Source organism: Schistosoma haematobium, chromosome 1 (genome assembly GCF_000699445.3).
Source record: "Schistosoma haematobium chromosome 1, whole genome shotgun sequence".
Lineage (NCBI taxonomy): Eukaryota > Metazoa > Platyhelminthes > Trematoda > Strigeidida > Schistosomatidae > Schistosoma > Schistosoma haematobium.
In genome coordinates, this window is record NC_067196.1 from 9850842 (window position 1) to 9874486 (window position 23645).

The window sequence follows — 23645 nt, forward strand, 5'->3', positions numbered from 1 at the left end:
CATTATTATATAAATCCCAGTAGTCCGTTCTCATACTATTTCGAAAATAGGATCATCTCAATCATTCACGGTTTTCCTTACAAACAACCATCATTGACGGTAGACAGTACTCGTCGACATCGTCAATCATTTGTTGAAGTTGCAAATCTGTGATCATCAAACTCATGATCATCTAGTTCCAACGTTGTTTATTCTGAGTTTGTGGCGAAATCATTAGTTGATTACGTTCAATCAGGTTTTGTGTCACTTGGTGGTGTCTTCGAATAGCAATAATAATACCACCCGTGAGCTGTAGTTGTCCAAAACTAGTGTATATTTGTACGGTGATGTTCATTTGATTGTACTTCAACTTACTTACTTACCTTACTTACTTACTTACTTCACCTTACTTACTTGCCTTACTCACCTACTCCTTCCTTCCCCTTCTTCCACTTCTTACTTCCACTTCCCCCTCACTTGCACTCCCTCACTCTTCCACCACTTACTCACTCACTTCACTTACTCCTGCACTTCCCACTTGCTTGCTTGCCACTCCTTCTACTTGCCTCTTGCTTCTTACTTCCCACTTACTTCTTGCTTCCCTCCTTCACTCACTCTCCTTGCCTTGCCTTCCTTCCTTCTTCTTCTCCTCTTGCACGCCTCCCCGCCTTCCACTTGCTTCTGCTTGCTTACTTGCCTTACCTTACTTACTTACCCTTACTTACTTGCCTTGCCTTCTTACTTACTTACTTACGCATGTTAATCCCAATAGAGCATAGGCCGCCGACCAGTATTCTACAACCCACTCTCTCCTCAGCCTTCCTTTCTACTTCCATCCATTTCTTATTCATTCTTCTCATGTCTGTCTCCATTTCTCTACGTAACGTGTTTTTTGATCTTCTTGTTTTCCTTTTACCTTCAGGGTTCCATGTGAGGTCTTGCCTTGTGACGCAGTTGGTTGATTTTCTCAACGTGTGTCCTATCCACTTGCAGCGCTTCTCCCTGATTTCTTCCTCTGCTGAGATCTGGTTTATCCTCTCCTATAGTAGGTTGTTGCTGATAGTGTCTGGCAAACGGATCCGAAGTATTTTGCGTAGACACTTGTTGATCAACACTTGTATATTCTGGATGAATGTTTTCGTAGTTCCTGCCCCATACAGTTGAACTGTCTGGACATTTGTATTGAAAATTCTGACCTTGGTGTTGGTTGACAGTTGTTTGGAGTTCCAGATAATCTTCAGTTGTAGATATGCTGCTCTGGCTTTTCCGATCCGCTCATTCATATCTCCATCAGATCCACCGTGTTCATCAATGATGCTGCTTAAATATGTAAAGATTCGCACATCTTCCAAATCTCCTCCGTCAATTGTGATTGGATTGGTGCATGCTGTGTTGTATCGGAGAATCTTACTTTTCTCCTTGTGTATGTTGACACCTACTGTTGTTGAGGCTGCTGCTACACTGTTCGTCTTCTTCTGCTTTTGTTGTTGCGTGTGCGATAGAGAAGCCGGATCATCTGCCAAGTCTAGATTGTCCAGCTGCATCCTAGATGTCCACTGTGTGCCGTACTTCCCACCAGATGTTAACATCTTCATGATCCGGCTGGTCACCAGGAGAGAGAGGAAGGGTGAAAGTAACAACCTTGCCTGACACCGATCTTTACTTCGAACGAGTCTGTTAGTTGTCCTCCATGCACGATTTTGCAGTTGAATCCATCATAGGAATTCCTTATGAAATTGACCATCTCATCGGGCACGCCGTAATGTCGAGAAAGCTTCCATAGTGTTGTCCTGTCTACGCTTTCAAATGCTTTATCGTAGTCAATGAAGTTGAGACAAAATGACATAATCAGTGTGAACACTTCACAAGACCTCATTTACCTAATCAAAATACATAATTAGTTTACGTCTACATTTTTCATAGTTTAGTCTAGAGTTATTCTCAGCGAGATTATTTTGTTTAATCAAAGGCGAAATCTAACAACACACTTTTTAATGATGCCTGTCGATTCTTAAGAACGCTTTTAAAAGTTTAAATTTTCACTAGACTAACCAATTCAAATCACTCTCATTGATGTCGCCTCATATCAGTGTTTTGAAAATAAGGAATTTGCAAAATGTAGTCGCATGCACGCAACTTTGTATGAAGAGACTGCTGAGTCGTATTCTAGAATCATCTATGTTCTGCTCTTTTGATCCGCATCATGAAATAAAATATCCTTGAAGCTTTCAATATCGCTGACGTTTTGTGAATTGAAGTTGGCCAGTACACAAATACTACATCAATTTTTTACTGACTTTCTTCTCAGTGCTCAGTGTATTTGAAACCATCAAGTCAAATACTGGTATTTTTGCTTCCAATTATATTGTTTGTTTTGACGACCGATCTTCACTAATCTCATGTCATATAATTCCAGCTAAAATTCTCTCCCCATCCATTTGTGTTTTTCTCTGGTTTGGTGTGCAGGATTGTTGTGGACACTTCTTAAATAATTATCACGCAATCCATTTTGTTCGTTTCGAGTTCCAGAGAAATATCACATCATGTCAACTCGTTTTCTACATCCATTCTCACAAGCATTGAAACTTATCGAAACTTCTTAAACATTGTTTAATATTAACACAGTTCATCCTGTCAGGTTCCATCTTCAAACAGTTCTCCACCTATTTATATCTTTACTATTATACATACTGATAACCGTCGTGTTCTCAGTTATTTTAGTCACGAATGTCTACGACTTCATACGGTATTATGTTTTAATATAACACTTCAACACGTGTAGAATTGTAAGCATGTGAAGGAAATTCATGAAACAGAATGAGTTCACTTTCTTTACATCAGTTGATGAGTCCTGTGTATTAAAACACACATAAGTGACCAGTTGTTTGTAATAACGTATTCGATCAACACGATTCTCTTTGACACGTCTTATTTCCCTGACTTGTAAGAGTCGCGTTGAAGTAGGAGATGGGATTGATCGTTGTTCTTAGGAAATTCGACTCACTTTGAATTTCGTCATTAAGTATAACTCGGTGTCAAATGGAAAATCACAATAACTCGTATTACGTAGTGACGGAAACAGTTCACAAGTGACTGTTGCCATCTCCATGTCTACACTAGTTCCGAAGTGTTCGGAGATGATTTACACATTTTCAGTGCTTTCAATCCGCGTGACTAGATCTCTCTGTTTTTTTAATTTTTTTATTATTATCGGCTTTATTCAATATTATATTTTTGTTGAATACCGATGATGGACGAGAGCTTTCAAATCCAAATCTTGCTAAACCAAGCTTTCAAGCGATCAACATTTCAGAACACTTTAATGTAAATAAACAAGAAGGCACTTCAGAAAATAGTAATCATTTATTTAATCATACTGTTTGACAACATGAGGACCAGTATACGAATGTGGTGATTAGCCCAAACGAAGCATTTGCAAGCCTCTTCGTTCGCCTGAAAGGAGACAAAGAATATCTTTTAGTTCTTTCACTTCAGTTTGCTCTCAACAGACATCAACATGAAAACAACTTACGTGACAGTGTCTCACCGTTGACTCCTCCCAACATCTGAACCAAAACTGACACCGTAAACACTGTTCGCAATAAATAGTGGATGAGACGTGCTTTATAGCTGTTTGTCGACATTGTTCTCCTACTCACTTCTAATGTTGTTGTGGGGTATATATAGATTTCACTGGTCACGTTGAACACCAGTCAACGACAAGACATTTACGAATGAACAACGATTGGCCAACTTGTCTAGGTCAGCCGACCAACAATCAGTTTGCATTTCAGATTCCGAATCTGTTTCGCCTAAAATAAATCATGTTCTGACAACCAACTACATTTACTACTCGCACACACTTATACGAAACAAGTTCAGGGAATCACTGACAGAATCTCTGAAATTGTCAATGTGATTAAATTAAAGAATGCCTAAAATATAGATTGTATCGATCCTAAACTCTCGAGAAGTATCTTCGACTCGTTCCATTACTATCTCATGGAGTTTCACCATTGAGAGTATTCCGGTGATCGTAATTTGGTACAACGTCCATGTGATGGAATATTTATTAGAGATAACTATAAGCGACCGAAATGTCAATTGAAGTAGTTGGGAATCGGTTTCTCCTCTGTGTTTACTGTCACGTCAACAATGTTCGCTTAACTAACGAATTACGTCATGCACTGTCAATAATTCCATTGTGGATCGGTTTAGGTGATATGTGAATAAATTGAAAGGACAACTGTTTACTGTTTTATAAATCGACCAGTCTGCGAGCACAAAGAGTTGTCTAGATATTTCAAAACAGTCCGTTCTCATACTATTTCGAAAATAGGATCGTCTCAATCATTCACGGTTTTCATTACAAACAACCATCATTGACGCTAGACAGTATTTGTCGACATCGTCAATCATTTGTTGAAGTTGCAAATCTGTGATCATCAAACTCATGATCATCTACACAACAGAACTGTGTGCTTCAATCGATATCCTCACGTCTATGAGATGATGGTAAATTTCTCGTTTCTCTTCGTGCACACGATGGGTTATTGAAGTGTCCGCGATCACATCAAACCATATTTGATGAGTGAGAATGTGTGACACGTTGACGTTCCTAGGTACAGATAATATTCATAATAATTCTTGGGGACGGTGGGTATCTTTGTCCTCGTTTTCTTTTCCATCATATGTTGGTCGATGAATTTCATGTGATACCCATTCATACTAAGTAGGTTCCGAATATTATTCAATTCTTCTTCAATGGTGTCTTCAGAGCAAATCATTCTAGCACGATGAGTCAAGATCTTTGTCAAGTTGCTTTTGTATCTGGTCATCGAATTACAGAACATCATCCGTCATGGTTAAGCGAAGGACAGTATACGTGATTAAAAGTTCTATTCTCTCTCACTTGGTTGACACAGGCCATCAAGTTGAATTGAATAAAGCTTTTAACGTGATCCATAATATCCCATCAAATTTGCCACATGGTTTACGAGTGCGCCTTTTGCACATTGCGGAAGCCATCGCAATCCCTGTTCACAAACCTGACCTTTGCATTCAAAAGTGATTCGTACAACCACTTTCTCTGCCCTGGCCATCATTATAAGATTCTCTTCAAAATAACTATTTTTCATGCTTCTTCCTCTTTTTTCAACTTCTGTAATTCTGTTTCTGTTGCTTTGGAACTTTATAACTTCTCAACTTTCATCTCCTGATTCTTACGTAACTACGATTCTATTGACCATCCATTAAAAAATTCTGTTCCTTCTCTTTCCATATATCACGCAACGCAGCAACTTCGTGATGTAATGATTACTTTGAATATTAATAATCCTCTTTCAGGGGTTAGCTGAAGTTAGACATTAACACCGTTGGGTGCCGGTCTAGTGGTAGGTCCTGGGTTTGAATCTCGCAGGGGGCGAGGTCGTGGATGTGCATTGCTGAGGTGTCCCAAGATAAGACGAAACGGCCGTCCAGTGCTTTCAGGTTTCCCATAGTGGTCTATCTTCAAATGACTCACGATCTTAACCTTTGAAATTACTCAATGTTAATTTAAATGTCATTATGTAATTGTTACTTAACGTATCCACTCGATGAGTATTATATCATTATTTGAAATCACGTATATATATATTAGTTAGCGCCATGATGTAAAACTAATTGAAAAGCAATTTCTACGCTCAATTCGTTCCTTCTTTATTTACCGAATGGCGAAATGGGAATTTTCACAGATAAAATGATTGTCTCTATACTATCATTGAGAAACGCCTGGCATCTTATTCACAACGAGATTGTGAACACACGCAATTAGGAGAGATTTGCGAAGGACTACTATCACTAAATTCCAGTAGTGATCAAGTAATTTAAATATGCGTGACAAATTGTAAAATTATGAGTGCTGGATCACACCCAACATTTCAATAGTACATTCATTTGAAAATGCTCTTGCATAATAAATCACGCCTGATCAGCACTCAGTGAGATCAGATGAATGGAAACGGAGGATTGTGCATTTGTGTATCTGAGACACATTATGTGTTGATGTTGCGATAGTTTAGAGTACTGAGGAAGAATCCTGTTGCTCGGTTTTGTGTTGGCGTCAGAAATTCAATTACAACCATAAACCGCTGTTGTGATCATGGTATCCAGAGAACAGAACTTCTCAATGAGCTTCATTCGGAACACATGCAAGTTATTGTTGAGTGTCGTCTGAAACTCTCTACGGAAACAATAATGAAAGCACAAATGACACTGAATTGTGGGGTTGTCAAGAACGTTCATTACCGAAACGCGAGTGATAACAAATAGTGGAGAATGAACAGCCTAACATGTGCAGACAGAGAAACGCATGGCATTTTACTGATCAAATGCACATTATGATGACAAATCAAGGAACGAACAATTCAATAAATTACACAGAATGCAAACACCTCAAATGCGATGCGAATGAAATGAATGGAGCAAAATGGAATAACTTGAATGACAATGAAACATTTGAGGCATCACACAATCAAGACAACGGCCATTGAATATATCCATTCACTATGGTTTACAGAGTAGACGAAGTGTTCTCAATGTGTCTGGTGTTCAGACAATTGTTTATTAGTCTGCTATTATACTTGTGTGCATTAGCATAATTTCATTTCCTTTAAAAACATACAACTGTTTTTATTTTCGGTCTGACATCGTATTATTTGCGAGGACACAGATGTTTATCCAAATAAACCTGATGATATTCTGGAGAGCATTATCGTCGTTGTACTCATTTGGTGTTTGAATACATCTCCCTGTGTTTAGAGAAATACCTCATCCAGATATGATGGTTGTTAGGGATCTTAGGCAATGTTGGAATGAGAGGAGGGAAATAGAGGAAAACTGAGTACATTTCACATGTTGTTCTGTCAAACATCTAGTTGAAAGAATTATCGAGTGTCAATCACGTGAACTATACAAATAGTTTTCGAGTAGATTGCACTGAGACAACAAATACGTTTCTTGGTGCCCTTCAAATGTAACCACTAACACTCGTTTTGGAGACATTGTCCAGCTAACTGAATGCGATTGAGGTTTGTAAATTGGTGACAGTCTTTTACCAACATCCAAATAATGCTTCACATATGTGTCCATCCATCAGTCTGAACACTCACTTTCGTTATGAGTATCACACTTCATAAATGAACCGTCAAATGTGCCACGAATATTTTAGAAAAGCACGTTCAAATGTTGGGGTTAAGTCCGGAGAATATTGTGCATTCATACACCGTTCTTTCACAACTATCACAAGCGCATGTGTAAAACACGCAACGTTCAGCGATATGATTTTAATTCATCTTAATCAACACTCACGTATACTCAATTATTCTCTAGAGTACTCACTAATTTCTGTCATTCTGATAAACGTGTCACTTTTCTCGTGACTATGAAAACAAGCAAAATAGTGAACTTAAAATAATTATTTATTCACAATGTTTAATTAGAATATCTGTCAATATGTCAGTTGAAAAAATTGAAACTGGTTTCAGTCAACTTTAGACCTCTGAGAAGAAAGCGTGATATTGAAATTTTTCTGACAATAAATTGACAGAAAATCGAAGGAATTTATAAGATGAAAACAAAAGAGAACTCAGTGACAGTGTAGGACGATGAGTATTGGTTTCATTTTGATGTCGATATTCTGAAAAATATCTAATCAATAAGTAACATTACAACATTGAATAATTTCAGTGGATGTATGTCACGAGTGCTTCACTTCCAATCATTCAAAGTGAAGTTTGTTGATTCAGCCAATTGTGTGTGTGTGTGTGTGTGAAGGGTGACGTTGGATCGATTCATGAACAGGTTTCTGTTCAGGTCTGTGAGGTTCAATGATTAAAACATTCTGTTCGGACTCTTCTCTTGCAAAGTCGAGTGTGTGAATGGTAAAAGACAAAACATGGTTTTACGTGATGTCGTATTTTCGTCCTAAATAGTGCCTAAAACAGACAAATAGATGTAACTGTTATGGGTCTTATTTTAACTGATCTCTTCCTAGTAGAATTTACAAGTTTGCCTCTAATTAACATTTTGAACAGACTAGATGCATATAGTCATCACAGCAAAGACACTCATATAATCATTGATGAGAAGTTTGGTAAAGCAAATCTGAACAATGTATTTGACAGTGTACCGATGAAGAAGGTGTGGCAATTGATCGTTTACCATCGACACATCACCAAGTAAACGATGTGGCAATTTGTCAAACTGAAACTTTCACAGAAATAAAACCCTAAAATTTTCTATACAATAAACTCAATTGTTTTACTCTCATCTGCTGCAAAATAAGGTTGGTCAGACGTCTTAACCGCCGAGTGAAATACATCTGCTAAGACGATACTACAAAGAAGGAGTTGGAGTTCAACAATGGCATAAATCTGGTAATAGATTAGTTGAGAAGCATTCTTAGGAAGTTTCAAGCACAGAGAGAAATATAAGTCACAGATATTGATGTTCATTCGTTAAACCAGAATTCAGCGCGAATGTGGCTGGCAATGCCGTGAATGAAAGATTAGCCAGACCATTACACAAGACATTTTGTGTAGCTCAAATTTAATTGGAATTTCTTACATATGCTTGTAAGTCAACTTAACCAACGAATGAACGTACACCTCTCAGACTCATTTACAAGAGGCAAAGCAAAGTGAATACACAGCTGTGTTGAGAGAGCTATCATCTAGTATGTCGTGACATTGCTTCGTTAATCAGTCACCTCTATGACCATTATTATATAAATCCCAGTAGTCCGTTCTCATACTATTTCGAAAATAGGATCATCTCAATCATTCACGGTTTTCCTTACAAACAACCATCATTGACGGTAGACAGTACTCGTCGACATCGTCAATCATTTGTTGAAGTTGCAAATCTGTGATCATCAAACTCATGATCATCTAGTTCCAACGTTGTTTATTCTGAGTTTGTGGCGAAATCATTAGTTGATTACGTTCAATCAGGTTTTGTGTCACTTGGTGGTGTCTTCGAATAGCAATAATAATACCACCCGTGAGCTGTAGTTGTCCAAAACTAGTGTATATTTGTACGGTGATGTTCATTTGATTGTACTTCAACTTACTTACTTACTTACTTCTACTTACTTACTTTACTCACCTTGCTTACTTGCCTTGCTTCCTTGCTTACTTACTTGCTTGCTTGCTTGCCCTTCCCCCCTGCTTACTTGCTTACTTCTTGCCACCTTCTACTTGCTTGCTTGCCTTACCTCCTTGCTTGCTTCTTACTCTTGCCTTGCCTTTACTTACTTGCTTGCTTGCTTACTATACTTACGCTTCACCTGCCTACTTATTCTCTTCCCTTCACTTACTTCTACTTACTTACTTACTTACTTACTTACTTACTTACTTACTTACTTACTTACTTACGCATGTTAATCCCAATAGAGCATAGGCCGCCGACCAGTATTCTACAACCCACTGTCTCCTCAGCCTTCCTTTCTACTTCCATCCATTTCTTATTCATTCTTCTCATGTCTGTCTCCATTTCTCTACGTAACGTGTTTTTTGATCTTCTTGTTTTCCTTTTACCTTCAGGGTTCCATGTGAGGTCTTGCCTTGTGACGCAGTTGGTTGATTTTCTCAACGTGTGTCCTATCCACTTGCAGCGCTTCTCCCTGATTTCTTCCTCTGCTGAGATCTGGTTTATCCTCTCCTATAGTAGGTTGTTGCTGATAGTGTCTGGCAAACGGATCCGAAGTATTTTGCGTAGACACTTGTTGATCAACACTTGTATATTCTGGATGAATGTTTTCGTAGTTCCTGCCCCATACAGTTGAACTGTCTGGACATTTGTATTGAAAATTCTGACCTTGGTGTTGGTTGACAGTTGTTTGGAGTTCCAGATAATCTTCAGTTGTAGATATGCTGCTCTGGCTTTTCCGATCCGCTCATTCATATCTCCATCAGATCCACCGTGTTCATCAATGATGCTGCTTAAATATGTAAAGATTCGCACATCTTCCAAATCTCCTCCGTCAATTGTGATTGGATTGGTGCATGCTGTGTTGTATCGGAGAATCTTACTTTTCTCCTTGTGTATGTTGACACCTACTGTTGTTGAGGCTGCTGCTACACTGTTCGTCTTCTTCTGCTTTTGTTGTTGCGTGTGCGATAGAGAAGCCGGATCATCTGCCAAGTCTAGATTGTCCAGCTGCATCCTAGATGTCCACTGTGTGCCGTACTTCCCACCAGATGTTAACATCTTCATGATCCGGCTGGTCACCAGGAGAGAGAGGAAGGGTGAAAGTAACAACCTTGCCTGACACCGATCTTTACTTCGAACGAGTCTGTTAGTTGTCCTCCATGCACGATTTTGCAGTTGAATCGATCATATGAATTTCTTGTGATATTGACCATCTCCTCGGGCACGCCGTAATGTCGAGAAAGCCTCCATAGTGTTGTCCTGTCTACGCTTTCAAATGCTTTATCGTAGTCAATGAATTTGATGTAGAGTGATGAGTTCCATTCAATTGATTGTTTCACAATTAACCGTATAGTTGCTTTTTGGTCTCTACGCGATCGATACTTATGGAATTCAGACTGTTTCTCTTGAAGTTGTGCGTCGACGGTGTCCTTCATTCTGTTTAACAATACCCCGTTGAAGACTTTTCCTGTTATTGAGAGAAGAGTGATGGTTGTACTATAAACAATGGACAAATCAGACAAGTGGATTACATTAAGTCACGAAACGTCAGCAATACAATCTTTCTACTCATTGAGATATAACAAAAATATATTTATTATTATCAATGACAAGTCGTGTGTTCGTAGTCAGATTGTGAACAGGCTTTTGCATTACATACTCGAATATTTATGTGAATGTGAATATTTGAAACCGATCAAGGCAACTCATGAGTGGATAATCACTATTAAATACGTCGCGGAGATTATTGTTGCTGGAGGGAGGATAAAGATGAGATGAATTAACATCCAAATCGTAATTAAAATAAGAAATGCCAGTATGAGGTCACCTCACGTCCTACGATACGACAAGGGGAAACGTTTAAGCATTTTAAGCGCTCATCGCGAGAGAGTTTGGAAAGACTCTTCACTCATTTTGTTCCCACACGCTGAACATGCTCAAGCGAGTTTGTGTCTTTAATCAGACATGGGCCAGCTGCTTGGATGCGGTACTCTGAGTGTGGTTTTACATAATTGGAATGTAAAACTCGAAACATCTCCTGATCAAGGCGTTTGAATGCTCGACGAAGTAACCATAACGCACGAAATCTTTAGCAGCTGCTGCGTTGCAATGCGTAGTTGTTTTCAAGTCGTGACTTACTATTACCTCTGAGTCCTTATGTTTTTGGACGCATGTAGGAGATGTACCGTCAATTGTATACTAGTTGCTATTACCGTGTCTGATGTGCATGAGCACAATCTTATTAAAATTAAATTCTAATAATCAAACTCGAACTCATCTAACCTATTTGTGTAGGTCAACTTGGAGAAAAAATTATTAGCGTCCCAGATTATGCTTCTCAGACTGACACGTTGGTTGTTAGATAGATACGATCTGTCTCTGATCATCTTTAAATATAGGAATGACTATGGAATATTTGCAATCTCTAGGAAGTTGGGCGAGTGAATGTTACATGCTGAAGAGTGTCGCGACTGGTCTTGAAATAATGTCCACAAGAGATGACAACATTCGTGGATGTAATAAATCAGCATCAGGTAGCTCTGTGATTATGCGCGAATCGTGTGCTCATGAATTATATATGTAATTACTATTACTTGCTTATTTTGTAATATTCTCAAGAAGTAACAGATTTTGATTTCTAAAAACTGAAGCACTAAAACAGATGTGGCCTTCATGACAGTAGACTTCAACAAGTGCCAAGTTCCTTACTAGTTAACACACAATAATTACTGGTCACACGGATGAAATACTTCAATCACGAGTAAATCTCATTGTAGAATACGCTGAAATGACATTTCGAAAATTTTCGTAACAGATGTATGCACAGTAGCGAAGAACATTTATTCACCATATTGTTTGTGAGTGAACGAGACAAAATGACAAAATCAGTGTGAACACTTCACAAGACCTCATTTACCTAATCAAAATACATAATTAGTTTACGTCTACATTTTTCATAGTTTAGTCTAGAGTTATTCTCAGCGAGATTATTTTGTTTAATCAAAGGCGAAATATAACAACACACTTTTTAATGATGCCTATCGATTCTTAAGAACGCTTGTAAAAGTTTAAATTTTCACTAGACTAACCAATTCAAATCACTCTCATTGATGTCGCCTCATATCAGTGTTTTGAAAATAAGGAATTTGCAAAATGTAGTCGCATGCACGCAACTTTGTATGAAGAGACTGCTGAGTCGTATTCTAGAATCATCTATGTTCTGCTCTTTTGATCCGCATCATGAAATAAAATATCCTTGAAGCTTTCAATATCGCTGACGTTTTGTGAATTGAAGTTGGCCAGTACACAAATACTACATCAATTTTTTACTGACTTTCTTCTCAGTGCTCAGTGTATTTGAAACCATCAAGTCAAATACTGGTGTTTTTGCTTCCAATTATATTGTTTGTTTTGACGACCGATCTTCACTAATCTCATGTCATATAATTCCAGCTAAAATTCTCTCCCCATCCATTTGTGTTTTTCTCTGGTTTGGTGTGCAGGATTGTTGTGGACACTTCTTAAATAATTATCACGCAATCCATTTTGTTCGTTTCGAGTTCCAGAGAAATATCACATCATGTCAACTCGTTTTCTACATCCATTCTCACAAGCATTGAAACTTATCGAAACTTCTTAAACATTGTTTAATATTAACACAGTTCATCCTGTCAGGTTCCATCTTCAAACAGTTCTCCACCTATTTATATCTTTACTATTATACATACTGATAACCGTCGTGTTCTCAGTTATTTTAGTCACGAATGTCTACGACTTTGTAGTAACTCACGTTTATCACGAGAACACGACTGGTTTAATAAAAACAATTATTATTATAACCAACTGTACCAGTGTTTGTTTTAATGTGCTTTTGTTTAACTGTGCTAATTATAGCCATTTTGTGCTTCCATTACCTTCCATCATTGTTCCGCGGTTTTTGGTACTGTTCGCACGTACTCCTGTCTTCTGCTTCCACTTGTACCACTTCTTGGCACGATCTCGGTATTCGTTCAATACCACGAGGTCGCCAACGAAATAAATCTGGTTACATTCAACTCTCGCCTTCTGATTTATCTGGCACGTGTTTTCTGGTAGCGGTGTTCACAGTTAATCTCAACTCGACGCCACGCTACATTGGTGATCCCAAAGTTTGGAACACGCCTCAACCTCGGGTCAAATCTTCCAAAGAAGTCAATTTGGTGAGTCTATTATTTATCTATCCACGTCTGTCGTATATTTTCATATTAATTTTTAATATATAATATACACGACATGACGGATAACGATAAGAATACTATTAATGTTATAGACTCAGACCTACAAGCCATTCATTTTCGACCTGTATCATTTATCCCCCACGACCCTGAGGTCTGGTTTGCTGCTTTAGAGTCTCAGTTCGAGACTCGTCGCATCACGAGCCAAAGGCAAAAATACGCCTACGCTCTCGAGTCATTACCCGGGGACCATTTAGTAGCTGTTCGTGAGGTTGTCCTCAATTCTAACGTGCCTAATGTTTATGACCGCCTCAAGGAGGCAATTCTCCGACATTTCCTCCCATCGAGGGAGGAACGATTGAGGACCCTGTTAGCACGTCACCCCTGGGTGACGCTAAACCAAGCCATCACCTCACGCGCCTGCAATCTCTTGCAGGACCAACAGCATCAGACTCGGAGATAGTCAAGGAATTATGGCTCGAGTCACTACCAGCCCATATCCAACCTACTGTGACGGCACTGCTCGAGGACTCACCGCTTAACCAGGTAGCTCTCATAGCAGACAAAATTTTGGCGAGGACTAGTAATAGAGACACCTATGTAGTCGCTTCGACGGCACGTCCTAATGTAGACATGGACGCCGGTCATTCCACAGCTCATGGTGACAGGGCCGGGTGTATTCACACACGTCTTAGTTTTCGAGATCGCTGTAACGTACCCCAACCCTACGTCCCCGAGCTCGCTCAAGTTCTCGCAAACCCGTCACCACTCGCCCAAAAAGGGCATCTTCCAGGCCACGCCGAAAGGCGGCTACGGAAGCGAGTGACAGTTGGTGCTGGTTCCATAGGTCCTTCGGGTCTGGCGCCCGCCGTTGTCGAGCACCATGCTCATACAAGGCGGGAAACGCCAGCGCCGGCGAGTAAAAGCGGCCGTACTCGCCGGCCCTTTACCCCAGGTTGGTCGCCTATTCTACGTGCACGATTACCGCACGAACGCTAGGTTCCTAGTAGACACTGGGGCCCAAGTTTCTGTCGTACCACGAGGTAGCAGCAAGTCACAAGCCACAGTGCTTCGACTACGCGCTGCGAATGGCTCAGTCATTCCTACCTACGGTACACGACAACTCGCGGTCAACCTGGGCAACCGACGACGGTATCTGTGGACGTTCATCATTGCTGATGTTCCCACAGCCATACTAGGTATCGATTTTCTACAGCACTATGAATTGCTTGTCGATTCACGTAGGCTGCAGCTAATCGATACTTCGTCGAACAGCAAATTCATGGGCTGTAAAGCCCACATGAACGCGTACCGAATCCTGGGCACTTTTTATTCGCGTGACGATAAATTCCACGCTTTATTCGAGAAATTCCCCGTAATCACTAAACCACTCGAGGAGCTTCCATCGGTGACCAATCGTGTGGTACACCACATAGTCACCCGCGGACCGCCAGTCACGGCACGACCTCGCCGACTGGCACCGGACAAATTAGCTTTTGCTAAGCGTGAGTTTGACAATTTACTAGCTACTGGTATTATTCGTCCTTCTCACAGTCCATGGGCCTCTCCTCTACACATGGTGCGCAAAAAGATGGGGTTAGTTGGAGACCATGCGGCGACTACCGAGCTCTAAACGTAGTTACGCGCTTTGATAGCTACCCCATCCCCCACATACACGACATCACGGCATCGCTCAAGGGCACGACTATCTTTTCTAAGATCGATCTGGTACGAGCATATCATCAGATCCCGGTCGCTCTTGAAGACATCGAAAAGACTGCTATCACGACTCCTTTCGGTTTGTTTGAGTTCCTACGAATGCCATTTGGATTACGGAATGCTGCTCAAACTTTTCAAAGGTTTATCGATAGCATTGTACGAGACCTCGATTTTGTTCACGTCTATATTGATGACCTGCTAATCGCATCATCAAACGTAGATGAACATTATCAACATCTTACGCTATTATTCCAACGCCTTTCGGATAATGGAATAGTAGTTAACCCAGACAAATGCGAGTTAGGTAAACGAGAAATCATATTTCTGGGTCATGTTATCAAGCAAGAGGGTATTCTACCTTGTGAGGACAAAGTGCAAGCAATAAAGGAGTACAACGTGCCGTCCTCACTCAAGGAACTGAAGGCTTTTCTCGGTTTGGTTAACTTCTACCGTCGTTTCATCCCACACGCGGCAGAACGGTTACGACCATTAACCGACTTACTACGCGGCAACCCACGCAGATTGGAAATGAACGAATCTGCACGTACTGCATTCACTGAAATCAAAACGGCTCTTGCGCAAGCCACTCTTCTCGCCCATCCCGATCCATCAGCCACGCTTAGTATAGCGGTTGATGCATCCGATGTTGCTATAGGAGCAGTCATGCAACAAAACATCTCCGGTAGTTGGCAACCTCTCGAGTTTTTCTCACGACGCCTCACTACCACGGAGACGAGATATAGCGCTTTTGGTCGCGAGCTGCTAGCAGCCTACTGCGCCATCAAACATTTTCGGCACGCAGTAGAAGGACGTCGATTCATTTTATTCACCGACCATAAGCCCTTAACGTATGCTTTGCATACCAAGTCTGACCGCTACTCACCACGAGAGTGCAGACATTTGGACTATATCTCCCAGTTCACGACAGACCTTCGTCACATCCAAGGCAAGTCGAACTGTGTTGCCGATGCTCTATCACGAATCCAAATGAATGCAGTTCCCCTGCCGGTGCTCGATCTTCCTGCTATGGCCGCTGCCCAAGCAAACGATCCCAGCTGTACAGAAGCACCACACTCTACGTCTCTTCAGTATCAAGAAGTACCTCTAGCCACGACTTCTGGCACCATTCTATGTGATACGTCTACTGGTCTTCCTCGACCCATCGTACCCTCTGCTTATCGCCGTCTCGTTTTCGATGCCCTGCATGGATTATCTCACCCAGGTATCGCAGCTACATTACGCCTCATCGCTGCACGATACGTCTGGCCGTCCATGAATAAAGATGTTCGTATGTGGGCTAAGCAATGCTTACAATGTCAACGATCAAAAGTGCACAGGCACGTAGCCGCCCCCTCGGTACATTCGCTACGCCTGATGCTCGCTTCGATCACGTTCACTTAGACATTGTAGGACCACTGCCACCATCGCACGGGTATGATCACATACTCACGTGCATCGACCGCTTCACCAGATGGCCCGAAGCTATACCCATCACGTCTATCACGGCGGAGACAGTTGCTCACCGCTTCGTAGAACGATGGATAGCTCTATATGGTTGTCCCTCGACTGTCACGACTGACCGAGGACAACAATTTGAGTCCGCACTATTCTCCTCACTTACTCGGCTGCTTGGTACGGAACGAATACGCACTACCGCCTACCATCCAGCTTCAAACGGTTTAGTTGAAAGGTTTCATCGGCAACTTAAAAGTGCTCTTCGAGCACACGAAAACGACGACTGGTACGAAACCTTACCGCTCGTTCTTTTAGGTATCAGAACGAGCTTAAAGGCAGATATCCAATGTTCCGCCGCTGAACTTGTATACGGCACGACATTGCGTCTGCCCGGGGAATTCTTCACACCACGGAGCAGACCTAATTTCGCTAAATCAGACTACGTCCAACGACTGTCTGCATTTATGCGAACGCTGCCTCCGGTGTCAACTCGAATACAACATCGACAGGTCGCTCTCCCTCGAGAGTTATCTACCTGTTCACATGTTTTCATACGAGTAGATTCGGTACGCAAACCTTTGCAACAACCTTACGAAGGCCCTTTTCGCGTGATCGCTCGTCACGAAAAGACCTTCAAGGTTGATCGACACGGCCGCGTCGAGATCGTCAGCATTGATCGTCTCAAACCAGCACACGTCGATGACAGTGCTCTACCTGATAACCTGAGATTCAATGCCAGACCAAGCAAACCTACTAGCGGGATCCTCAAACCATCTTCAGGTCCCACGCTAGATGCACCTGACACCTCACTCTCACGTCCCAGTCAACAGCACGCGTCATCTGCACCGTCTACGGACGAGACGACAGTCTCACGTCCAGATCAGCAGACCACGCCGCCCTTGACTTCGGATGAGATTGCAGGCTCACGCGACGCGAACGAGACTGCCGTCTCACGTTCCGGTCGCCGAGTACGTTTACCCGTACGCTTCCTCGACTAGTCGCACAATCAACAACCGATACGGTGTAGGATTATTCCTATACTACACGCATGCTACACTCTTCTCTTTTTTGATTTTCTTTTTGTTTCCTGAGCCCACGCCTTCGACCATCTCCGTTTGGTTCCGTCGACTTCAGTCAACTTTGGCGAAAGCTGGCCTGATCACCCACGCTCTTGTCAACGTACTCAGTCGATATCTTCGTTTCGAATGTTTGGCACACGCTTGGTCTCGAACTTGGTCGTTATGGTCGCTTCTGGTTCATCGGATCAACGTGGTTTCGTCCAACGTCTGCAGCGTTTCTGGTCCGGACCCCTACGAACGCCATTTTCAGATTCTGGATACAAACCACTCTGGTGTAGCATGCCAACTCGAGCAATAAGTACAACACATCGCTCCTGGTACCGTTCTCCGAAAACGACCTTCGTTGGCAACTCGACGATCAACGATCGCTTTCCTGTTCGCCAATTCTTCCGTCCTACAATCGCTCGTCAGCCGATCAGTCCCACGATTCAAACCGCTATTTATCGAAAGTGTAAACCCTTTCTAGCGGGGGCTCCTGTAGTGACTCACGTTTATCACGAGAACACGACTGGTTTAATAAAAACAATTATTATTATAACCAACTGTACCAGTGTTTGTTTTAATGTGCTTTTGTTTAACTGTGCTAATTATAGCCATTTTGTGCTTCCATTACCTTCCATCATTGTTCCGCGGTTTTTGGTACTGTTCGCACGTACTCCTGTCTTCTGCTTCCACTTGTACCACTTCTTGGCACGATCTCGGTATTCGTTCAATACCACGAGATCGCCAACGAAATAAATCTGGTTACATTCAACTCTCGCCTTCTGATTTATCTGGCACGTGTTTTCTGGTAGCGGTGTTCACAGTTAATCTCAACTCGACGCCACGCTACAACTTCATACGGTATTATGTTTTAATATAACACTTCAACACGTGTAGAATTGTAAGCATGTGAAGGAAATTCATGAAACAGAATGAGTTCACTTTCTTTACATCAGTTGATGAGTCCTGTGTATTAAAACACACATAAGTGACCAGTTGTTTGTAATAACGTATTCGATCAACACGATTCTCTTTGACACGTCTTATTTCCCTGACTTGTAAGAGTCGCGTTGAAGTAGGAGATGGGATTGATCGTTGTTCTTAGGAAATTCGACTCACTTTGAATTTCGTCATTAAGTATAACTCGGTGTCAAATGGAAAATCACAATAACTCGTATTACGTAGTGACGGAAACAGTTCACAAGTGACTGTTGCCATCTCCATGTCTACACTAGTTCCGAAGTGTTCGGAGATGATTTACACATTTTCAGTGCTTTCAATCCGCGTGACTAGATCTCTCTGTTTTTTTTAATTTTTTATTATTATCGGCTTTATTCAATATTATATTTTTGTTGAATAACGATGATGGACGAGAGCTTTCAAATCCAAATCTTGCTAAACCAAGCTTTCAAGCGATCAACATTTCAGAACACTTTAATGTAAATAAACAAGAAGGCACTTCAGAAAATAGTAATCATTTGTTTAATCATACTGTTTGACAACATGAGGACCAGTATACAAATGTGGTGATTAGCCCCAACCAAGCATACGTAATTGTCTTCGCTCGCCTGAAAGGAGACAAGGAATATCTTTTAGTTCTTTCACTTCAGCCTGCTCTCAGCAAATACCAACATGAAAACAACTTACGTGACAGTGTCTCACCGTTGACTCCTCCCAACATCTGAACCAAAACTGACACCGTAAACACTGTTCGCAATAAATAGTGGATGAGACGTGCTTTATAGCTGTTTGTCGACATTGTTCTCCTACTCACTTCTAATGTTGTTGTGGGGTATATATAGATTTCACTGGTCACGTTGAACACCAGTCAACGACAAGACATTTACGAATGAACAACGATTGGCCAACTTGTCTAGGTCAGCCGACCAACAATCAGTTTGCATTTCAGATTCCGAATCTGTTTCGCCTAAAATAAATCATGTTCTGACAACCAACTACATTTACTACTCGCACACACTTATACGAAACAAGTTCAGGGAATCACTGACAGAATCTCTGAAATTGTCAATGTGATTAAATTAAAGAATGCCTAAAATATAGATTGTATCGATCCTAAACTCTCGAGAAGTATCTTCGACTCGTTCCATTACTATCTCATGGAGTTTCACCATTGAGAGTATTCCGGTGATCGTAATTTGGTACAACGTCCATGTGATGGAATATTTATTAGAGATAACTATAAGCGACCGAAATGTCAATTGAAGTAGTTGGGAATCGGTTTCTCCTCTGTGTTTACTGTCACGTCAACAATGTTCGCTTAACTAACGAATTACGTCATGCACTGTCAATAATTCCATTGTGGATCGGTTTAGGTGATATGTGAATAAATTGAAAGGACAACTGTTTACTGTTTTATAAATCGACCAGTCTGCGAGCACAAAGAGTTGTCTAGATATTTCAAAACAGTCCGTTCTCATACTATTTCGAAAATAGGATCGTCTCAATCATTCACGGTTTTCATTACAAACAACCATCATTGACGCTAGACAGTATTTGTCGACATCGTCAATCATTTGTTGAAGTTGCAAATCTGTGATCATCAAACTCATGATCATCTACACAACAGAACTGTGTGCTTCAATCGATATCCTCACGTCTATGAGATGATGGTAAATTTCTCGTTTCTCTTCGCGCACACGATGGGTTATTGAAGTGTCCGCGATCACATCAAACCATATTTGATGAGTGAGAATGTGTGACACGTTGACGTTCCTAGGTACAGATAATATTCATAATAATTCTTGGGGACGGTGGGTATCTTTGTCCTCGTTTTCTTTTCCATCATATGTTGGTCGATGAATTTCATGTGATACCCATTCATACTAAGTAGGTTCCGAATATTATTCAATTCTTCTTCAATGGTGTCTTCAGAGCAAATCATTCTAGCACGATGAGTCAAGATCTTTGTCAAGTTGCTTTTGTATCTGGTCATCGAATTACAGAACATCATCCGTCATGGTTAAGCGAAGGACAGTATACGTGATTAAAAGTTCTATTCTCTCTCACTTGGTTGACACAGGCCATCAAGTTGAATTGAATAAAGCTTTTAACGTGATCCATAATATCCCATCAAATTTGCCACATGGTTTACGAGTGCGCCTTTTGCACATTGCGGAAGCCATCGCAATCCCTGTTCACAAACCTGACCTTTGCATTCAAAAGTGATTCGTACAACCACTTTCTCTGCCCTGGCCATCATTATAAGATTCTCTTCAAAATAACTATTTTTCATGCTTCTTCCTCTTTTTTCAACTTCTGTAATTCTGTTTCTGTTGCTTTGGAACTTTATAACTTCTCAACTTTCATCTCCTGATTCTTACGTAACTACGATTCTATTGACCATCCATTAAAAAATTCTGTTCCTTCTCTTTCCATATATCACGCAACGCAGCAACTTCGTGATGTAATGATTACTTTGAATATTAATAATCCTCTTTCAGGGGTTAGCTGAAGTTAGACATTAACACCGTTGGGTGCCGGTCTAGTGGTAGGTCCTGGGTTTGAATCTCGCAGGGGCGAGGTCGTGGATGTGCATTGCTGAGGTGTCCCAAGATAAGACGAAACGGCCGTCCAGTGCTTTCAGGTTTCCCATAGTGGTCTATCTTCAAATGACTCACGATCTTAACCTTTGAAATTACTCAATGTTAATTTAAATGTCATTATGTAATTGTTACTTAACGTATCCACTCGATGAGTATTATATCATTATTTGAAATCACGTATATATATATTAGTTAGCGCCATGATGTAAAACTAATTGAAAAGCAATTTCTACGCTCAATTCGTTCCTTCTTTATTTACCGAATGGCGAAATGGGAATTTTCACAGATAAAATGATTGTCTCTATACTATCATTGAGAAACGCCTGGCATCTTATTCACAACGAGATTGTGAACACACGCAATTAGGAGAGATTTGCGAAGGACTACTATCACTAAATTCCAGTAGTGATCAAGTAATTTAAATATGCGTGACAAATTGTAAAATTATGAGTGCTGGATCACACCCAACATTTCAATAGTACATTCATTTGAAAATGCTCTTGCATAATAAATCACGCCTGATCAGCACTCAGTGAGATCAGATGAATGGAAACGGAGGATTGTGCATTTGTGTATCTGAGACACATTATGTGTTGATGTTGCGATAGTTTAGAGTACTGAGGAAGAATCCTGTTGCTCGGTTTTGTGTTGGCGTCAGAAATTCAATTACAACCATAAACCGCTGTTGTGATCATGGTATCCAGAGAACAGAACTTCTCAATGAGCTTCATTCGGAACACATGCAAGTTATTGTTGAGTGTCGTCTGAAACTCTCTACGGAAACAATAATGAAAGCACAAATGACACTGAATTGTGGGGTTGTCAAGAACGTTCATTACCGAAACGCGAGTGATAACAAATAGTGGAGAATGAACAGCCTAACATGTGCAGACAGAGAAACGCGTGGCATTTTACTGATCAAATGCACATTATGATGACAAATCAAGGAACGAACAATTCAATAAATTACACAGAATGCAAACACCTCAAATGCGATGCGAATGAAATGAATGGAGCAAAATGGAATAACTTGAATGACAATGAAACATTTGAGGCATCACACAATCAAGACAACGGCCATTGAATATATCCATTCACTATGGTTTACAGAGTAGACGAAGTGTTCTCAATGTGTCTGGTGTTCAGACAATTGTTTATTAGTCTGCTATTATACTTGTGTGCATTAGCATAATTTCATTTCCTTTAAAAACATACAACTGTTTTTATTTTCGGTCTGACATCGTATTATTTGCGAGGACACAGATGTTTATCCAAATAAACCTGATGATATTCTGGAGAGCATTATCGTCGTTGTACTCATTTGGTGTTTGAATACATCTCCCTGTGTTTAGAGAAATACCTCATCCAGATATGATGGTTGTTAGGGATCTTAGGCAATGTTGGAATGAGAGGAGGGAAATAGAGGAAAACTGAGTACATTTCACATGTTGTTCTGTCAAACATCTAGTTGAAAGAATTATCGAGTGTCAATCACGTGAACTATACAAATAGTTTTCGAGTAGATTGCACTGAGACAACAAATACGTTTCTTGGTGCCCTTCAAATGTAACCACTAACACTCGTTTTGGAGACATTGTCCAGCTAACTGAATGCGATTGAGGTTTGTAAATTGGTGACAGTCTTTTACCAACATCCAAATAATGCTTCACATATGTGTCCATCCATCAGTCTGAACACTCACTTTCGTTATGAGTATCACACTTCATAAATGAACCGTCAAATGTGCCACGAATATTTTAGAAAAGCACGTTCAAATGTTGGGGTTAAGTCCGGAGAATATTGTGCATTCATACACCGTTCTTTCACAACTATCACAAGCGCATGTGTAAAACACGCAACGTTCAGCGATATGATTTTAATTCATCTTAATCAACACTCACGTATACTCAATTATTCTCTAGAGTACTCACTAATTTCTGTCATTCTGATAAACGTGTCACTTTTCTCGTGACTATGAAAACAAGCAAAATAGTGAACTTAAAATAATTATTTATTCACAATGTTTAATTAGAATATCTGTCAATATGTCAGTTGAAAAAATTGAAACTGGTTTCAGTCAACTTTAGACCTCTGAGAAGAAAGCGTGATATTGAAATTTTTCTGACAATAAATTGACAGAAAATCGAAGGAATTTATAAGATGAAAACAAAAGAGAACTCAGTGACAGTGTAGGACGATGAGTATTGGTTTCATTTTGATGTCGATATTCTGAAAAATATCTAATCAATAAGTAACATTACAACATTGAATAATTTCAGTGGATGTATGTCACGAGTGCTTCACTTCCAATCATTCAAAGTGAAGTTTGTTGATTCAGCCAATTGTGTGTGTGTGTGTGTGTGAAGGGTGACGTTGGATCGATTCATGAACAGGTTTCTGTTCAGGTCTGTGAGGTTCAATGATTAAAACATTCTGTTCGGACTCTTCTCTTGCAAAGTCGA

The 23645-nt window shown here is 40.5% G+C and overlaps 1 protein-coding gene across 1 annotated transcript; it reads left to right on the top strand.

The window, feature by feature from the left end:
• Positions 1-12967: 12967 nt before the first annotated feature.
• Positions 12968-18841, top strand: MS3_00002115 (uncharacterized protein). The gene has a single exon (XM_051209679.1). The coding sequence runs from the start codon at positions 14943-14945 to the stop codon at positions 16503-16505; it is 1563 nt and encodes a 520-aa protein (XP_051073097.1). The 5' UTR covers positions 12968-14942; the 3' UTR covers positions 16506-18841.
• Positions 18842-23645: the final 4804 nt, after the last annotated feature.

Bases quoted from the DNA above. Each gene is read 5' to 3' on its own strand.
- MS3_00002115 (XM_051209679.1), top strand. From the start codon at position 14,943: ATGGGCCTCTCCTCTACACATGGTGCGCAAAAAGATGGGGTTAGTTGG.